A 20,978-nucleotide genomic window follows, 5' to 3' on the forward strand; every position below is an offset into this window, starting at 1 on the left:
ATAAAGATGTCTCTGTGACCAGGACATGCCCTTTTTGCAGCCACATACCAGTATCTCAGTAATGCAGGAAAAGGTTCCCCCGTGCTTCCTATTCTGCTCATGAGATTTAGCCTTGGATTTCTACTCACAGTTTTCCACACCTGTACTATGTAGGATCAAGCCCATAGAATGCTTTTATCTAGTCCAGAACATACTTTTCAAATACTTGCCATATTTGTAACTTTAAGAGTATTGAACACATTTTCTTCAAATGCGGAGTTGGTTTGGTTTGGTTTTTTTCAGTTCTTACTGAGATCAAGGGAAATTTGAAGAAAATCAGTTCAGTCATTTTAATGTTATGTGTATTTAAAATGATGATGATCTGGGACCAATTTGACCCCATGCACTTACATGGGTATATACCAGTATATGCACAAGTAATTAAATGAAGGAACTGCAATACCAATAGCCATGAGTCAACCTTTAGCTTAAAAGGCCTGATTCTGATCTCAGTTAAACCAGCGTAAATCTAGAATAACTTCATTCAAATCAGCAGAGTCCTGATTAATATAAATAAGAAGATCAGAATCTGCTCTATGTCTGTTGTTAATTATATTTTTATACACACCAGATGACATTTGATGACTGGTAACTACTAGTATACAATGTGAAACTTTTCTGTTTTTCTTTTTCTCTAGAAAATACTAACAAATTAAATGGAAAAAGTATTTATGCAAGATTAAGACTGCACATTTAAGAGCTTCGATATCAGTGAATATTGTGGATAATTGAACAGCTTTATTTCTAACCCATTGCATGTATACATTACAATAATGTCTTTAATTTTTGGATCACTCCATTAATCTTAGATGTGTGTATCTAAGGTTGTAGAAAACATTGTACAATATCATATTGTATTATTTTGGAAATAGTGTGTGGTCACAGAATTTAAGACTGTACTGTATTGCAATACATGCAATGGGAGAGACTTATGGTGGTTTGTCCAACCTTGAATTTTGCATTTCTCTACTTTAGAGTGTTTAACTGTGCATCCTCAGTACTGCATTAATATGATCTTTTTTGCATTTAATAATACTGAATAGGTTTTTTACATTCCATGGGCAGAAGGATCCATTAACCTGATGAATACAAAATGCTGAGTACAACTTGTTCTCACGTAACGATTTAAACTTGGTTTACTATTAAACTAAGTGGTTTAGAGACCCTTAATGTATTGGAATATTATCTGACCTCTAAATGGGCCTGCCCTTGACAACCACTCAGACATTTCAGCTAGTACAGAATGCAACCACCCAGATTAGCAATGTTGTGGGCATGGAGGAAGTCACAGAGACTGTAGTGGTTTCTAATTCATTTCCAAGTGCAGTTCAAGTTGATGGTTTGGATCATGTACCTTGGGACCTCTTCTGTTTGACCTGACAGTTGAAATGAGCTATGTTGCTTAAACTGATACACTCTTGGAGAATTGGTATGAGGGCGAGGAGAAGGTTGTTTTTATTGGATATGAATGTAATTTACTTCCCCACTAGGTGCAAAAAAACAGAATTTGCTGATGTTTAGGGAATACTCTGAGGACTCTCTCTCTTACCTTAGTCTTTTCTGGTGAAGTGGTTTGAACAGGGAGTGTTTAAAGTTTTCTCCTTTTTTTTCTGGGTTGGGGATTCTGTTATTTTTTATTTACATGATTTGAATTTGGAGTCATTTTTTGTTTGCATTTTTAAATGTTATTTCTGAGGACTAGATTGTCTCAGGCTTAATATATACAGTGGAAAAATAACCTCTGTCACTTGGTTAGTTTTTTCTTGTTAGATTCATCATATTAACTAGAGGACAACAACAGGACGGCTTAGTCTATGGAGAAGCACATGCAGTTTAGAAAGCAACCATAGATTCACAAAAAGAAAAGGAGTACTTGTGGCACCTTAGAGACTAACCAATTTATTTGAGCATAAGCTTTCGTGAGCTACAGCTCACTTCATCAGATGCATACTGTGGAAAGTGTAGACGATCGTATTATATACACACAAAGCATGAAAAAATACCTCCTCCCACCCCACTCTCCTGCTGGTAATAGCTTATCTAAAGTGACAGGTTTCAGAGTAACAGCTATGTTAGTCTGTATTCGCAAAAAGAAAAGGAGTACTTGTGGCACCTTAGAGACTAACCAATTTATTTGAGCATAAGCTTTCGTGAGCTACAGCTCACTTCATCGGATGCATGCAGTGGAAACTGCAGAAGACATTATATACACAGAGACCATGAAACAATACTTCCTCCCACCCCACTCTCCTGCTGGTAATAGCTTATCTAAAGTGATCACTCTCCTTACTTTAGATAAGCTATTACCAGCAGGAGAGTGGGGTGGGAGGAGGTATTGTTTCATGGTCTCTGTGTATATAATGTCTTCTGCAGTTTCCACAGTATGCATCCGATGAAGTGAGCTGTAGCTCACGAAAGCTTATGCTCAAATAAATTGGTTAGTCTCTAAGGTGCCACAAGTACTCCTTTTCTTTTATCTAAAGTGACCACTCTCCTTACAATGTGTATGATAATCAAGTTGGGTCATTTCCAGCACAAATCCAGGTTTTCTACCCCCCCCCACACACACACACAAACACACTCTCCTGCTGGTAATAGCTTATCCAAAGTGACCACTCTCCTTACATTGTGTATGATAATCAAGGTGGGCCACTTCCAGCACAAATCCAGGGTTTAACAAGAACGTCTGGGGGTAGGAAAAAACAAGGGGAAATAGGCTACCTTGCATAATGACTAAGCCACTCCCAGTCTCTATTCAAGCCTAAGTTAATTGTATCCAATTTGCAAATGAATTCCAATTCAGCAGTTTTTCGCTGGAGTCTGGATTTGAAGTTTTTTTCTTGTAAAATAGCGACTTTCATGTCTGTAATCGCGTGACCAGAGAGATTGAAGTGTTCTCCGACTGGTTTATGAATGTTATAATTCTTGACATCTGATTTGTGTCCATTTACTCTTTTACATAGAGACTGTCCAGTTTGACCAATGTACATGGCAGAGGGGCATTGCTGGCACATGATGGCATATAACACATTGGTGGATGTGCAGGTGAACGAGCTTCTGATAGTGTGGCTGATGTTATTAGGCCCTGTGATGGTGTTCCCTGAATAGATATGTGGGCACAGTTGGCAACGGGCTTTGTTGCAAGGATAGGTTCCTGGGTTAGTGGTTCTGTTGTGTGGTATGTGGTTGCTGGTGAGTATTTGCTTCAGGTTGGGGGGGCTGGCTGTATGTAGGCAAGTACTGGCCTGTCTCCCAAGATTTGTAAGAGTGTTGGGTCATCCTTCAGGATAGGTTGTAGATCCTTAATAATGCGTTGGAGGGGTTTTAGTTGGGGGCTGAAGGTGACGGCTAGTGGCGTTCTGTTATTTTCTTTGTTAGGCCTGTCCTGTAGTAGGTGACTTCTGGGAACTCTTGTGGCTCTATCAATCTGTTTCTTCACTTCCGCAGGTGGGTATTGTAGTTGTAAGAATGCTTGATAGAGATCTTGTAGGTGTCTGTCTCTGTCTGAGGGGTTGGAGCAAATGCGGTTGTATCGCAGAGCTTGGCTGTAGACGATGGATCGTGTGGTGTGGTCAGGGTGAAAGCTGGAGGCATGTAGGTAGGAATAGCGGTCAGTAGGTTTCCGGTATAGGGTGGTGTTTATGTGACCATCGTTTATTAGCACTGTAGTGTCCAGGAAGTGGATCTCTTGTGTGGACTGAACCAGGCTGAGGTTGATGGTGGGATGGAAATTGTTGAAATCATGGTGGAATTCCTCAAGGGCTTCTTTTCCATGGGTCCAGATGATGAAGATGTCATCAATATAGCGCAAGTAGAGTAGGGGCGTTCGGGGACGAGAGCTGAAGAAGTGTTGTTCTAAATCAGCCATAAAAAAGTTGGCATGCTGTGGGGCCATACGGGTACCCATAGCAGTGCCGCTGATGTGAAGGTATACATTGTCCCCAAATGTAAAATAGTTATGGGTAAGGACAAAGTCACAAAGTTCAGCCACCAGGTTAGCCGTGACATTATCGGGGATAGTGTTCTTGACGGCTAGTAGTCCATCTTTGTGTGGAATGTTGGTGTAGAGGGCTTCCTGGCCACTATGGATGTAGAAGCCAGCGAGAAACTGCTGAATTGGAATTCATTTGCAAATTGGATACAATTAACTTAGGCTTGAATAGAGACTGGGAGTGGCTTAGCCATTATGCAAGGTAGCCTATTTCCCCTTGTTTTTTCCTACCACCCCCCGCCCCGACGTTCTTGTTAAACCCTGGATTTGTGCTGGAAATGGCCCAACTTGATTATCATACACATTGTAAGGAGAGTGATCACTTTAGATAAGCTATTACCAGCAGGAGAGTGGGGTGGGAGGAGGTATTTTTTCATGCTTTGTGTGTATATAATAAGATCGTCTACACTTTCCACAGTATGCATCCGATGAAGTGAGCTGTAGCTCACGAAAGCTTATGCTCAAATAAATTGGTTAGTCTCTAAGATGCCACAAGTACTCCTTTTCTTTTTGCGAATACAGACTAACACGGCTGTTACTCTGAAACCTGTCATAGATTCACAGAATCAGATTTGTGTCCTCTGTCTTGAGCAGTCAGCAATGAGGAGACTAGTGTTTCAGCCTAAATTGATACACAATAGCTACTTTAGCAATCTGTTTTCATACCATTCTATCTCTGTTAATCTAGGATTAGAACCACTGGGACATATTCTTCTCTCACAGTGATGTCAATAAAGAATAGCTCCACTGAAGCCACTAGGGCTACAGCAGTATAACAGACAGGCGAATCCAGTCCATTGCTAAAACTTGTTGGTGCATGGGAGATTCCTGACACTTCCTAGCTTAGAGCAAAGCTTACGAAACTAATTTGACGCATTATGAGCTTTACACATAGTGAGTTTTAAATAGTGTACTGTGGACATAATGAGATTTAAACTAAGGCATGAGAAGTAGAAAATAGAACAAGGATGACATTTTCCTTTTGTTCATGTCTCAGCTTGTAGGCAACCAGTAAAGATAATAAGCAGATTCTGTCAATATCTACATGGCAGAAGGAACAGCTTTGGTGTAGTCCTGAAAGAAAAGCTTTTAAACTGGCTAATCTCCTTGCTCGTTAAGAAATATAAGCATAAAATCTGGTTGACTCAAAATTAAAATCAGACAAACTTCCTGATGTTGTCTTTATTAATTTATGAGGTGAGGGGTGTGCAGTTATTGGATTCCCCTCTCAACACTAGGAATCACTAATTGGGTAGCATTAGGATTCAGATCACCAGTGGTCCTTAGGTCACATTATGAGGACCACTACCCTACACTGAAATAACAGAAAATGTTATGATCATAGAAGGAAAGAATGGGCTGGAGGTAGAAGAAGAGAAAAAGAGAATAAAGAAACAGCTGAAGGGGGAAAGCATGAAAAAATACACAAAATTTTTTGATTAGAGACATTTAATTTATTCTCCTACATATTTTAGTATTTCCTTAGCTGATGGGCCAAATTATCTTTAAATTTGGAGAAGAAATGGATTACTTTATTCTCGGTACTTATATTAGTATTTCTAGCTATCAACTCAAGATACTGTGGTTAGATAATTAGTATTTTCTGGGTTGCTAGCTACTTTGGATTCTGTAGATCTGTCTCTGTTACTACCTATGATCTATGCTATCTTTTTAGGGGTAGAGGTGGCTGAGAAAGGTCTTTCTCTTTCTGTTGGCCATTGTGGCAAGTCTCTGGATCGCATGGGCTATAACTAGTGTTGGGCCTTTTCTCCTCAAGAGACACCTCCTATTTACTCTTCCTCTCCTTGCACTGGAGTAGATATCTAGGGCTCGATTTTGATCTCAGTAATGCAATTGTAAATCTGGAATAACTGTAGCAGAATCCGTATACTTGTTCTGAATAAATATGGGTGTAACTGAGATCAGGATCTAACTATTAGATCATACAATTATAGAAGCTAGAGATTGGAAAGAGCTATTAGGACATCTTCCCCCTAGCGCAGAAGGATCCCCTCTTGTATCCTTATTAATATTTTTCCTGTCTTAATTTCATTCTGCTACTCCCAATACTACCCTGTTGTACCAGCTTAAATGTTTTGTCTGTCTTCTTCGTATGTAAGCCTCTCCCTTGTTTGTAAATCTGAAGGATAGTCCACTGGTTAAGGCACTGGCCTATGACTTGAGAGACCTGGGTTTGAGTCCCTGCTTTACCACACGTCCTGTGTGACTTTGGACAAGACACGTAGTCTCAGTTCCCCATCTGTAAAAGTTGGGGGATACATGTGTTAAAGACTGTGAGGAACTCAGATATGGTAATGGGAGCTATATAAGTACCTAAAATGGAAAGAACTATGCAGAGCATGTTGCAACTCGGCTCTGTCTGTGAGGCTCTCAGCTCCCTGCCTGCCCAGCACGGCAGATGTTGACAGCAAATTCCTGAGAGAGGAATGAGAATGAAGAGACAGCAACTGGAGTAAATCCACAGAAGAGAGCAGCTGAGGGGCCAACAGTAAATTCACTGAAAGGAAGGGGGAGTAAAGAATAGGGAGAGAGAAACCTGAGTTGACCTTGACCTTGATTTTATAAAGAAGGGAAGGAACAATACCCCTAGAGCTAACCAACAGTTAACACCTGCAGCTGGGAGTGAGCCAGGCAGGAGCAGAAAAGGCTAAAGCTGGCTAAGCTAGTGGGCTTGACAGCTCCTTAGTGCTAAGCATGGTGCTTTAATTAATCCCCTTTCTCGTTTAACCCATAACCAAAGAGCAAATATTGTATTTTCATTGATAAAGAATATAGATAGAAACAATGTACAGCTACTGCAGTATGCAAATTGCAAAATGTATGTTCTTTTCAGTGATATAACCATCCAATTTTGACCGTCTGCTACACATTTGGGAAGTCACATTTGGGGCTCCACCTTGCCTCTTGTGAGGCTGAGCCATGCTAAAGATGGTTAGGAGTACAAGGCAGATGCTCCACCCGAGGGGAGGGCACTGAGGACATTATGTCTCATATGATTTTAACCCTGGTGTTTAGGTACTTGAGACATATGTTGGTATTTTTCCAAGATAAATCTTAGAATGCTATTTAGTGTCTCTGCTTCCACCCACTAGGCCTCTTTTGTAGCCTTTCTCTGTCCTGTTTATGGTTTCAGCTCCTCTGAATTTGATATCCTCTTGGGATTTCATTCATGGGCTGTTTAATCCCTCTTCTAGGCCATTAATGAAGACATTAAGATCTGCCCAATACAATTTCTGCAGTACCACACTAAGCACCTCCTTGGACCTCAGTGCTTTGCAATTTGTCATTACTTATTGTTTTTGGTCCTGCTGCCTGTTTTTGGTCCACATGAAGTGTGTGTCTGTCCAAGCTGAGCTGAATTAATTTTGAGAGGAAGGCTGCATGAGACACTACATCAGACACTATCAAATACTGTCCCCAATTCAAACACCATAAACCACATATGGGGCTTATAAAATAAAATCCCTATGGCTGTAACAGATTCAAAGATGAATAGGAGGGTATTAGATAAGGTGCCAAAGTCAGAAGGCAAAATGCATAAATAAGCATCTTTTATGCTAATACAGGGTCCAAACCAAAGCTGATGAAAATCAACTGGGGAGTCTTGCCATTGACTTCAGTGGGCTTTGGATCAGGTTCATAGATTCCCTTATTATCCAATGCACCTTGTGTAGTCCTCTATACCTTTGCAAGTCAGAATGGTAGCATTTTATACCCACTCTGTTCATGTTTAAATATCTACACCTGGTATGCAGCCATGGAGAACCAGGTCTCCCTAAACTGCTATTGGAAGGAGACTAGACTGGTGTAACTTAAATGCTGAGGTGCTGAAGAAGGTGATATTTAAAGAAAGATAGTGATTACTTACTAGCTATACATTTGTTTGGTAAGTGTTGTGCTGTTTCCTTGTTTATAATTAGAAATGGTTGGAAAACCAAATTTCTGTTCTGCAGGAAATTCTGAAGTGACATTTTTTGCAGTTCCAAATCCGAATGAAAAATCAAAATTTAAAATTTTTCCTGTTGCAGAGAAATTTTGAAAATTTCAATTGAGAAAAATTGAAGTGTTTTATTTTGATAAGGTAAAAATGCTTTGTTTGATTAATGTCAAAGCGCTATATATACTAGGATATAATGCTAAACATTAAATATAATATTAAATTATAACATGTTTTAATATAAAAGTCAAAATGAAATCAATCAAAATGATAAAGGTGAAAAAAAATGTTCCGCATTATCAAAACCACCAATTTAGTTGAAATTGACACACTCCCATGAAAAAAGAAAAGGAGTACTTGTGGCACCTTAGAGACTAACAAATTTATTTGAGCATAAGCTTTCGTGAGCTACAGCTCACTTCATCCCGAAAGCTTATGCTCAAAGAAATTTGTTAGTCTCTAAGGTGCTACAAGTACTCCTTTTCTTTTTGCGGACACAGACTAATGCGGCTGCTACTCCGATTCCCATGAAACATTTCAATTTAATCAAACAGCATTTTCTGATGGAAAGATGTTTCACTGAAAATGTTTCAACTAGCTCTACTTATGATGATACAGTATTTTGTTTTAAATCAAAATGACTAGTCTTGTTTTTCTGCCATTTTTTTGTGCACTCCATTGGTAGATTGAGTTGATCAGGAAATACAATTGTCCCTCAGTGAGAAATGACGTTGGCACATCTACTAACGATGGGGAAATGAGGATGAGAGAATAACAGTTGTCATCTTTGGAGGCAATTATCATATCCTCAGCCGACACATGATGACTTCAGTGGAGCTGTACTAGTTTACATCCACTGAGGATCCAGCCCTAGTCCTTTATATGTATTTTTATTATTACTGCTTTTTAGGCTTTTGTTCAGATTTTTCACCGTTCTCATGGTTCCTGAAACACTGTTCGGTTCTAAACAATAACTCGTACTATTTTTTAAGCTTATGACTGTGTGGATTTACAGCAGTCCTTGCATATGTTGTTATCTCGATTTGTGCAGTATGGCTATAGCACATAGTAGAGCAGAGGCTATTTGCTTCCATAAGCTTAATGAAGTGTATAGTGCATTTGCATTTCCAGGTGTTTAACTAATCCTGAGAGACAACAGGACAAATTCAGCCAAATGCAACCTGGAGTAAGCATGTGCTGCATCCATGGAAATCATTGCGTCATATTCTTTTGTGACATATACATTGGTTTTGGTTACACATCAGGCGTAAGTTGATCATAAATCTGACAGAAGTGGCCATGTAAGTGCCATAATGGTGCATCTTGCACTGATTTACTATTCAGTGATTCTGCAAAATGAATGTAGAGAAAGCAGAAGGGGGCTTGTTGCAAGAAAAGCAACCAGGAGAAGGGTGTAAGATAAAGCGTACCACACCTACTTTAATTTATATTCACCTCATTCACAATGTCCTCAGGCCAAATTCGGGCATGAGTTCAATGAGAGTGGTGCCATTTATGTGAGGATTGAATATATTTTGCCAGAATAATGAACTGGTTTAAGTTGCAGGGTTTTTATTTATATAACCATCGAATACCAAATTCTTGCAAGTTACAGTGTGGGGCCACTTACATCAGTTTACCTACTCAATTTAATGTGAAACTTACACCTCCAAGTGACCCTCTAGCTCTGTGTTTGCATCTGATTCCAAGCTTTTGAAAATTAGACTAAGCCTGCAAAGATTTTATCCAGATCACCTCCCAGTCACACAGTATTCACTAGCAGCTGGCTACATCCATCTTTGCTACATTCAGCAGGTACTTCTTCCTTATAGCCATGAATTAACCTAGTTGAATTGTAACCATTCTGTGCATAGACTGCTAGTGGGGCCATTGACTTCACTGGCATGCTACACAGGCAAAAGGGTCTATGCAGGCATACCTGTGTGGATCAGATTCCAGGATCAGGGCCTGAGTCAGTTTTACCATACCAGTAATAAATATGACTAGCATTGTTCAAAGGTAAATAATTTGGCTGATTTGGGTTTGGACGTTTTAAAAATCTTTTTTCCACCCAGCTAAGTTGATTGCACGCTTGCATACTTCCTATTGCTACTGCCACCTTAACCTAAACTTCATGTGTTCAGTTTACATATTTGTCTCTATATAATGAGGATTGTTGCATCCAATCCCCTTTCTCCTGGGCAGTCTTTTTTCTCTTTCATTCCGTAACTTTGTATTTTGGGGGGATGTATTTCAGCAGGTGTTTGCTTGTTTGTTTTACATTCACATTACCCACATGACACACCACATCTAGTTTTTCAGTGTCTAATTGTTCAGTGATCACAGAGATGGTAAAGACCCCTGACATTTTATATTTCGCTGGCATTTGGGCTTTTAGAAAAACTTTCAGGAACATTAATATAAAACCACTGGAGCATTCCCAACAGTTCCCCTCAATCCAACCCCCTTGTCATTCTGTAGTTTGGTTGCAGGAACAAACCCCCTTTTTTATTTGTTTTTGCAGATTGATGGATTTCTGACACTTCTGTTTGGCCTGGCTAGCATTAATACCCTTACAGTGATCAGTGTAACTCGCTACATAAAGGGCTGCCATCCAGACAGAGGTAAGGGCTTCAACCACACATTTGAAGAAATTAAAAATAGCGCTGGTCTGACTCTGCCTTCAGTTACCTTGGTGAAAAACAAGAATAACTCCCCTGAAGTCAATGGGGTAACACGGTGGCCAATGGACAAGGGGGGGGATCAAAATCAGGCCCAATAACTTCTGTTGGAAATCTGCTTCCATCAAACATTTTCAAATTAACCCAAATAAGATCAGGGTTATTCTTGGCACATTTGCTTCACTGTGGGTAGAATTCAACCCCGTGCAGAGGGCCAACACTAAGCTTATGTATCACTTAAGTCCCTCAAAATAGAGTGTAAATGGCACTTCAGTGGTGCACATGTCCACTGTCCCTCTGCAAAGAGGTGAATTTCATCTTGTATTAAATGAAGTTTAGGACAGTTGTCAGCCATTAATAGACGTGGCTTGGGACACTTCCCTCCACAAATGCCTTTTTGTTCTCAATGGTGTTTTGCCTGCTCGCAGCAGGCATTGTGAATAGGGTTAGGTGTCACCTGGGACACTGAAATCTACTGATCTTCCCTGCAACCTCTCCAACACCATCCTGTCTTGCATCTCAAACTGCTTCTCTGCCATTGTCTCTAGGATGCCCTACCATCATCTCAAACTCAATGGACCGGATTCTGATCAACCCATGTACTTTTTACACCATGTGAGGTCAGAATCAGGCCCACTCTTTTCAACACTGAACTTCTTTCTTCTTAAACCTTCCTCCAGACTCCTTGCCTAGCTCCATTGACATTGCCACTCTCCTTCCTGTCTCCTAGGCCTGTAATCTGCATGCCATTTTTGGCTTTCCTCTCTACTTCTCCCTTCTCCAGTTCTCTCCTGTCATTTCTTCCTATTCAATATCTCAAAAATCACCCTTTCCTCATGACCCGTGCCCCTAAAACCTTTCCCCAAGTGCTGGTTTCTTGTTTACTGTATACTTCTCTAACCTCCATGCCCTCCAATCTATCCAAAATACCACTAATAAAGTTATCTCCCTCTCCCACTGCTCTGCACCACTTTGAATACCTCCAATGGCTTCCTGTCTCTTACTCTGTTAAATTCATACTCTTTGTTGTCACCTGCCTACAAACCCCTACATAACCATGCCACCATCTACATTTCTGCTCTTATTCCCACCTACCCCAATCTGCTCCTCACCCTTTTCCCAATCGTCCCACTTAAAAGATCATGGATGTCCTCCTCCCATTATTCATTTTGTATTTCCTATCCTGTTAGAAATCTCCCACCAAAAGTCCTTGCTCAACTACTTCAAATCCCTCTTTAAAACCCATGCCATCCAGAAATTCTCCCTATCTTCTTCTAATCAATAGTTTCCCACGCTAGTTCACAACTCCAGTGTTATCCAGTATTGTCTTTTGTCTTTGTTTTGTGTGATTTACGCTGTAAGATTTGGAGCAGGGATCCTGTCTCAATCTCTGTATATAAAGAACCGTATACATTTACTGTGTTATATAAATGATATTTCTAATTACATAGGCAATAACAACCCTGACAAGGCAATATATATTCTGCAGGAAGTTCCACCTTTGCACCAGAACCAATGCACTTTGTCACTGATATATCTATTAAGGCCCATTTTTAACTCAGTCTGGTGCTGGGGCAGTCAGAATCAGGCTGTGCTGTGTTCCATATTTTGTATTTATTGTACCATATCTAGCCATATTTTAAACACACGTCTCTCTCACCTAAGTTTCTACCAGAGAGCAAGGTCACAGCCACCTCAGCCTAGATGCCTAGGCATCATAGCTAAGCCCCAGAAAGATCCTCAAACTAGGTGTTCCCCCACCTATCTTGCCTGTGGGGCCCAATTTGGTAGGCATGCTCTGAATATACCTAGACCCACACAAAACAGCCAGAGGATGTGATAGTGCCCCCTTTGTAACTTTTAGCCCAGTGGTGTTAGGGCCCTCACCCAGGATGTGGAGAGCTGGGTTCAATTCCCTCCTCTGTCTAATGTGGGGAAGGGACTTGAACTTTGGTGTCCCACCCACCTCAGGAGAGTGCCCTAACCACTGGGTTATGGGGTATTCTGGGGTCTTTCTCAATCTCGCCCGCTGAGGCTGTTCCACTGTGTATAAACAATTAAATAGGCATTGGAACAGAGGGACTGGAACCTGGGTCGCTCACATCCCTGGTGAGTGCCCTAACCTCTGAGAATAATTCTGTCTCTGGTGCCCAGGAGAGATTGAGAAAAACCTGCCCCAGAATACCCCATGCCCAAGTAATTGATTTCTGTGGAAATTATGAGTCTAAATATCTTTGTGGATCTAGCCCAAGGTGCCTGAGTTCCTTTGTGAATCTAGCCTTAAGTAACCGCAGGAAGTCTAGTGTCTTGGACAGCTCTCTGTGCTCTGAAGAAATCTTCCTCTTTCAGAGTTTTACCTCTTCAGCAACTCACCACTGCTCCCATGGGAACCAAATTAATTGCATCGACACAGGGAGCAGGGCTGCACACATTTTAGCCAAGCTTCCAAAACTTCTGCTGGTTAGAAGAGGGTACTTAAAAAGCCTGCTTTGAATACTTACACAATTGAAGATTAAACATATGTATAAGCCAGATTCTCATTTACTCGAAGGCCCCTTATGCCACTCCAGCAGTGTAATGGGGTGTAAATGCAATTTACTCCCACTTTAAGGTCGCTTTACACTGCTGCATACTGGGCCTCCGTATAAATCAGAATTTGGCCCACGTGGCTTTTCCCATCCCTTTATTGCTGCTGCTGACTGCAACATTATCAAGGGCCATTGATGCAGCCAAACCGTAGCAGAAACTGCACGTTTGTTATCACTGAAGTCAGGCCAGATACTCAGGGAGCACTATGGAAACTGCGCTCAACTATCCCTGACAGGGGAGGGCATGGGCGAGTAAGGGAGGACACAGTGGAGCACTTGGGGGACTCAGGCTGAAAACATTTCCTGTATTTAATAAGTAGGATCATTCAGAACCCCTCCCATCCAATGACAGCATCAACAGCTTGGGAATCAAGGACAAAGAAGAGAAGAGAGTGGAATTCGTTAATTAAAACCATTAGAAATGTGAGTAACTAAAAGCCTTTTGCCTTTGACACGCCTGAGGCTCATATTCTGTAGGAAAAGTGGTAAGTACGGGGAAAGCAATAACTTTATTAAAATACATATCTCAGATACCTGTGCCAGAGAGTTAAATGTAAGGGTCATTCCAGAAGGCACTTGCAGTATTTGAGTGGGCTGGACTCTGGGCTAAATCCCATCACAAGTCACAACCAGACAACCTCAGCAAAATATATGTAGACAGTTGTCTACACCTATTGTCTGGAAAGCAGAAATTTCTTTCAAATGTAATAGGTTAAAATAATTTTCCTATGTGTTGTCTGGCACTGAGAGGTTTGCATGTGCAGACCGCAGCACCTGGGCCTAATGATATTTGTGTAAGTGATGGCACATGGAATCTTAATGAAAAGTGAGGAGAGTACTTTGCTAATCTAGTCAGGTAAAGGATGTATTTTTCTGTGGACTTTATATCCCTTTAAAGAAGGCTGGAACTGGCACAACCACTGTATGGTTAAGAGTAAGTTATTCTGGTTTCTCTGATCATGGATGAGTTGAAAGTGTTATGCTGGCTGAATAAGGTAGTTTGAGTTTCTGATTTGTTTTCCTCTGGCTACCAGTGTGGGGGCAGATTTAAAGTTATTTGAATGCTATACTAGTGAATTTCCATTCTTTCCATTGTTTTTCTTTTTTCGTGTTAAATTAAACTTATAATTTCCTGTCTTTTTAAAGGTTTACAAAACTGCAAAGCTCATATGTTTCTTGTAGCTTTAACACTGAATTTCCGAATTGTCTCATATCTAATTTATCTGTCACTTTTTAATCTAATCTAATTTCATCTAACTCCAATGTCCTTGCAAAATCTTGAACACTCAAGTCACTGATCTATACTTTCAAACTTACCTTTAGTTTAAAAACATTTTTTTAGTCTGGGAATTATCTCAAGTACCAAGATTCCCCTAATTATCCCTCCCTGGTCTTTACAGTAGTCCAATGTGAATAGATTTAATCGGGAAAGGGTCAGTGTGTTAAGTGCCATTTTCTCACCGTGTTGTATGTTCCAGGACATTGCATTAGCAACAGCAGCATCACTGTGGCCCTGGTTCTCATCTGGATAGCAGCTTTCTTCTGGTCAGTTGCTCCAATACTTGGATGGGGCAGTTATACAGGTAAAGGGCCTCTCATACATTCCTACAGTGACACAATTGGCACATTTGCTCTTAATAGAACAAAGATGATTTCCCTCTTATCTTGCTGTTTATTGTAGAGCAGACTGATTATCAGTAGAGCTGGGAGTATAATTCATAAAGAACAATTTATCCAGGGAATGCTTATGATTGTACTCTGGGTATACCTCAGATCTCAGTTTTGGGCCTGGTACTTTCTCTGCATCTTCTACTAATTAGTGATATTACATTACATGGATGAGAGTACTGCTTATGTGCTACTTTGTCCAGGTGTATACATCCTTTCCAATATTTCCCTATACAATCTACTTGTGGGATGAAATTCTGGCCCCACTGAAGTCAATAGGAGTTTTGCCACTGATTTCAATAGAGCCAGGATTTCACCTTTGGTTTGCAAGGTTCTTACTGAATGTATCCAGATAAGTGCATCAGAACTTTTTGATGTTAAATATGGATAAGACCAATGTCTTTTAGCTCAAGGTAAGTAATTAATTTTTTATCTCTGGTTCCTGTCTTCTGAAAGTTAATTCATCCCATTTAAACTTCATCAGCTGTGGAGAATTAAGAGGAGTTATTTTTGATTAGGTCTTGTAATTTGATGCTAATATGAGTTCCATTGCTGAATCTTGCAGGTTTCACCTCTTTAACTTTTCCAGGGATTGTAAATACTTGACTGTGTAAACAGCTAAAACTTTGGTTCATGCTTTTGCTTATTTGTGATGTATTTGATTGCAATGATTGTCTGAGCAGTCAACCGACTTAATTTTTTTAAAACTGTTTACAGTCTATGGAAAACCTTGCTGCTCATTTCATTTTGGGGAGTCCTTGCAACCTTCAGTCCAACCTTTGTTCAAGTGTGAAATATATAGGCAGGCTCTATTGCTATGAGTCAAACTCAATATTTTGTTACGGGGCCAGATTTACAAAGGCGTTTAGGTGCTTAAAGATGCAGATAAGTGCCTAGTGGGATATACAAAAGCACCCAAGCAGGTTAGATGCCTAATTCCCATTGACCTGCCTGTTAAGTGCCTTGCGTAGGCACTTCTGAAATCCCACTAGGTGCCTACCTGCATCTTAAGGCACCTAAATGTGAATCTGGCCCATTATCTAAGCATCTGTAGCCCCTTTATAACTGTACGCTCTAGTTTGCAATTTATGTCTGATCTCAGTTTTTTTCAGGTGTGTTCCCATTATCTGTGCCATTTGCTGTATTAATATTTTTGCACCTCCGGTATCATTAAAGTGGAAGTCCTTTCTATATAGAATGTTTGTGGCTTTCTCCATTCTATTTTGAAAGATTCAATATTTTTTATTCCTATTTCTTATTTTGTAATTTGTTAGTTAACGTGACTTTTTTAATTGATTGGTGGATTATCTTTGTTACAATAACTTCTTATTATGCTGTTTGGTACCAAGATCTTAGAAAAAGTTACTGTGTAGAAAGTAATAGCAAATGGAAGAACATAACTTGCAATGGTATCAAACCTACAGAATTAATAACCATTTTTCTGAGAATGGGAATTAAAATATTACCCTTTACTGTCCCCCCTTAGCAATGGTTTCTTCATGCTGGCTAGGCAGTGGAAATCTAAATCAGAGGCAAGTAGCCTGTAATACATTTTGTTGCAATCTATGAGGTCTTGGAAAATTGTGTCTGTAGAACATTATGTCATAATTCATTAAATCACCATGATCACTTGGTCCTTTGCTTTCTAAAAGAAGAAAACTATATGTTTTAAATTTATAAATCAAATGCTTTAAGATTATTAAAGACAAATATATTAAAAAGGAAAAAAGCTAACCACATTGTTTTGTTTTCTAGATCGCATGTATGGCACCTGTGAGATAGACTGGGCAAAAGCCAATTTCTCTACAATCTACAAGTCCTACATTGTGTCTATATTTATCTGCTGTTTCTTTCTACCTGTGATTGTCATGGTCTTCTCATACGTGTCTATCATCAACACTGTCAAGTTAAGCCATGCACTAACTGGAATGGGTGATCCAACAGATAGGCAGAGGCGAATGGAGCGAAATGTCACTCGGGTATGTCTAGGTGCTTCGTATACCTGTAGTATACAAGAAAACAGAGTGGGCACTTTGCATTCTTCTACAGCATTAGAGTTCAATGACGAAATTGAAGACTTATTATCAAATTGGATCACAAATGAACATTAAACCAGAACATGAAAAAAAATCATGCAGTCAGTCAAAAATATGGTGAATATATAACTGAAGTACTTTATTTATGGATCATCAAAGATTGTGTCCTCTTCTTTTTCTGAAGTGATAGTACTGTGCAGAGAGAAACTTATGGTGGAATTCTTAAAAATGCTAATCACTGGCTTAATGCTGCTTCCTGTTCCATCAAAGTTAATAGGAGATTTAGTAAAAGCTGAGTGCTTTTAAAAATCCCACTATTCATTATTAAACTCGGGTATAATAAAAACCTGTTTCTTCCTACTCTTTTCTTTTCCCTTTTGAGTCTTATCCTACATTTCCTTCACTTCTCCCCACCCTCCCAACCCCCACTCTCTGTCCTTCTACCATGTATCTTTCTTCTGCATGGTCCTCTTTCCAGTCTCCCTTCCTGTTTCTTTTTCCTGCCCTTAGTTGACCGTTCTTATTTCATGTTCCCTGCATCTTCATCCTAATTCTTTCAAAATACAAGTGGCAAAAAAAAAAAATCAAACGTAAGTTATCGTTAGGCACCTAAATCTATATTTCAGGACCCACGTAAGCAGCCTGCTTTTCAGATGTGCCGAATACCCGCTACTCCATTGCACTCATTGGGAACGCTCTCTGCCAAACGCTTCTAAAAACCCGGGCATTTATTTAGTGCCTCAGGTGTCAAACTTTTTAGGTGTTATGTTTGAAAATACTGGGCTAGAGCTGCGGTGGGCAACCTGCGGCCACCACTGGCCGCCGCTTCCCGCCGCTCCCATTGGCTGGGAACAGCGAACTGCGGCCACTGGGGGCTGCGGGCGGCTGTGCAAATGTAAACAAACCGTCTGGCAGCCCGCCAGCGGATTACCCTGACAGGCCGCAGGTTGCCCACCGCTGGCCTAGAGCCTGATTTTCAGATGAGACGATCACCCATCACTCCTGCTGATGTCGCAGCTGGGATTGTGAGAGTCTCAGCACTTCTGAAAACCAGGGGTCGACAAAGGACCTGAGCTATTTTTATCTCAGTAAATACTTAGAGTGGAGCCAATTCTATATATTTGAATTGCTTCTGAGAAATACCCATCTGAGCTGTCCAAACGAAGCCAGACAGCATATATGAATAAGTACCAATGAACAAGAGCAAAAGTTGCAAAATCTAGCCCATAGTGTGTCCTAGTGCAAGGGTGCTGGAACTAGCAGAACTGAGGGTTCTAGGAACTAGCAGGTACACCCCTGACCTGAAGTGGTTTCCATCATATACAATAGCATACGGCAATGAAGACATACGCTCAATTCCTTATCTAAAACAGACAATCATCACATTTTCCACATCAGAAATGTGCTAGATTCTGTACAAACATATAGTAACAGACAGTCCCTGCCGCAACTTGCTCACCATCTAAGACGAAGTGTGAGAGGGAAAATACAGGCACAGAGAGATGAAATGACTTGCCCAAGGTCACAGAGCAGGTCAGTGGTACAGCTGGGAATACAAGCCAGGTGTTTCTTAGCCATCAAACCACACTGCATCTCTCTGCTGCTTTAGTGTAATACAATGTACAGTATTGTCTTAAGAAAATAAAAGATGTTTTCATTCTCTCGCCTAGGTTTCTATTGTCATTTGCACAGCCTTTATTATAGCATGGTCTCCATATGCTGTCATCTCGATGTGGTCTGCCTGTGGCTACTCTGTGCCCAATCTAACCAGCATCCTTGCCAGTCTGTTTGCCAAGTCTGCTAGCTTCTACAATCCCATTATCTACTTTGGAATGAGCTCCAAATTCCGAAGGGACATTTTCATCTTGCTGCATTGTGCTAAGGAGACTAAGGACCCCGTGAAGCTCAAACACTTCAAAAACCTCAAGCAGAAGCAGGAGCCTTCTCCTTCTCAGAGAGAAGAGAAATATGCAGCGGAGGTCCAGCCTGCACCCAGTCCTGATTCTGGGGTAGGGAGTCCAACCAACACCCCACCTCCTAAAAACAGGGAAGTGTATTTTGGTACCTTTGATTCTGCATCTACCAACCCCAATATTGAATGTGATAGACTGTAAGGCTGAAAGTACAATGTACATCCACTGTATGTACAAGTAGAACAGATTCAGCTCACCACTTCTGAGCAGCTCCCTAATTCCCATTCCATCTGTCTCTTACTATAGAACTAACTCCTGTACGACTTAAAGCAAATCAGGCTGTGCTAAGCAGATATCATTCTTATTATATATGGGTTATAAAATGCAGTTCAGCAAATGCAGTGGGCATCAAATCTAGTGCCGGGGGAATTTTTCTGGATCTACAGTACTGCATATGAAAGACTTTATTTAGAAAATTTATCGGTTAGCCAAAATCACTAATACTTTCATATCCAAATTATATTAATTAGGTGATTTCATTTCCCAGATCACATTTTGCCACCCTTTTCCACCCTTTAACAATCCCGGGTTTATCCGATTCCTCTGGCTCCCCAATGCTGCCGTTAGTTAAAGGCCAAAAGGGAGGTCAGTGTCTGCTAAGATCACTATAATGCTGTTCCAAGATTGGCCACTAGAGGGTGCGCAAAAGCCACATGCTCTCTGTGGGAGACTAACACTGTCACCTCCATGATGCTCTTGGGCTATTCAAACTAGAGGGATGAGTGGGTGGGGATGGTGTAGAAATAAGAGTCCTGAAGTCTAGCTAGGACTGAGTGCAGTAGCAGCCATGTCACTGGGCTAGTTGGCAAGCTCTTTGTGGTACTGGCATCTTTTAGTACTTCGCTGAACTATGAATGGCAGTGTCACACCTGTCTTTGTTTATTTGCTGCATTATATTAATCTTTCCTGATTTTTTGGATGAGGAGGGCATGATCGTAACATTCATACTCAGGGAAGTTGGCCTTAATTTTCTTCATACATCTCCAAACTGATCTTTTCACTTGGCTATTAAATCTGAGTAAGAGATGTTGCACGGGCAATGAAACTAGCAAGAAGCTGTTCTCACAAGAGTACCAATAAAGTATGGGTTGAAAATTATTTAAAAAACAAAACCAAAACCCAACCTTTATTGACTCTTCTCAGGGCAGGCCGTATATCTGCCCAGGGATACAAAACTGCCAACTACTAGCTAGAAATAGCTACTCTACAAAACAGTAGGACAAGGCAGTGATTTAAATAGAAAAGCTGTGAGGTTTATTTTTCTTGCTATTGGCAGAATCTGCCTGTTCTGTCAGGTTTGTTTTGGAAAATGAAAACAAAGAGGCATGTCCATTTTTCTCCTCCTTAGGGGCTATTCTTGTTCACAGGCTTCCACCAAAAAAATGTATCAGCATGTTTACAGTAGACACGTTCCCTCTCAAACATTGTACCTGCCTGCATTTACTGGCATTTGTTTGTTCCATCGTTAAACAGGATAAATAATTAATGGTTTGCAAACCACATTACTCATTATGAATCTCTGGAATCTGAGTGTCCAAGTACATAAACATTGTATTTGTTTTGCAGAAGTATGCTTATCCATATGTGGTTCTTGGAAAAGTTATAAAAAAAAATCCACCTTAATTTCCTCCATTAGTATATTTGGTTTGAGATTTTGATCTGATTTGAACTTAAAAACAAATAAACTTTATAAGCAATGGCAGTGAACTATGATTTCTTTCATGGCCATAGAGCTGAACTGAAAGCGTATTCATTTTTGTGGAAAATTTTTGAGAATTTGGCTTTTTTTCTATTTCATTATCATAAATAATTAAAAGCAAATAGGTCAGCTGCTTGTGTCTGGGTGAAGCTGCATTCCACAATTACAGGAGCGAATCAAACCCACAACAGATTTCGGGCAAAATCCTACCCTGACTGAATGGACTGAAGCAGGGGTGACAGTGGGGTGAGTAGCAGGGTGCAAACCCTTGCGTCTAGCACAAGAACCATGCTGCTGGCTCAGTGTGGGCAGGTGCTATGCACTATTGAGTACACTTTGCTTCTC

The 20,978-nt window shown here is 40.4% G+C and overlaps 1 protein-coding gene across 1 annotated transcript in view; it reads left to right on the forward strand.

The window, feature by feature from the left end:
* LOC141985152 (visual pigment-like receptor peropsin) overlaps window positions 1–20,386 on the forward strand; it is a 47,893-nt gene extending 27,507 nt beyond the window's left edge. The window contains exons 3-6 of the mRNA XM_074948995.1: window positions 10,513–10,612; window positions 14,736–14,840; window positions 16,681–16,904; window positions 18,632–20,386. Of these exons, the coding sequence (XP_074805096.1) occupies window positions 10,513–10,612; window positions 14,736–14,840; window positions 16,681–16,904; window positions 18,632–19,075 (873 nt within the window). The 3' untranslated portion in view covers window positions 19,076–20,386. The remainder of the gene's footprint in view (window positions 1–10,512; window positions 10,613–14,735; window positions 14,841–16,680; window positions 16,905–18,631) is intronic.
* Window positions 20,387–20,978: the final 592 nt, after the last annotated feature.

Source organism: Natator depressus, chromosome 3 (assembly GCF_965152275.1).
Source record: "Natator depressus isolate rNatDep1 chromosome 3, rNatDep2.hap1, whole genome shotgun sequence".
NCBI lineage: Eukaryota > Metazoa > Chordata > Testudines > Cheloniidae > Natator > Natator depressus.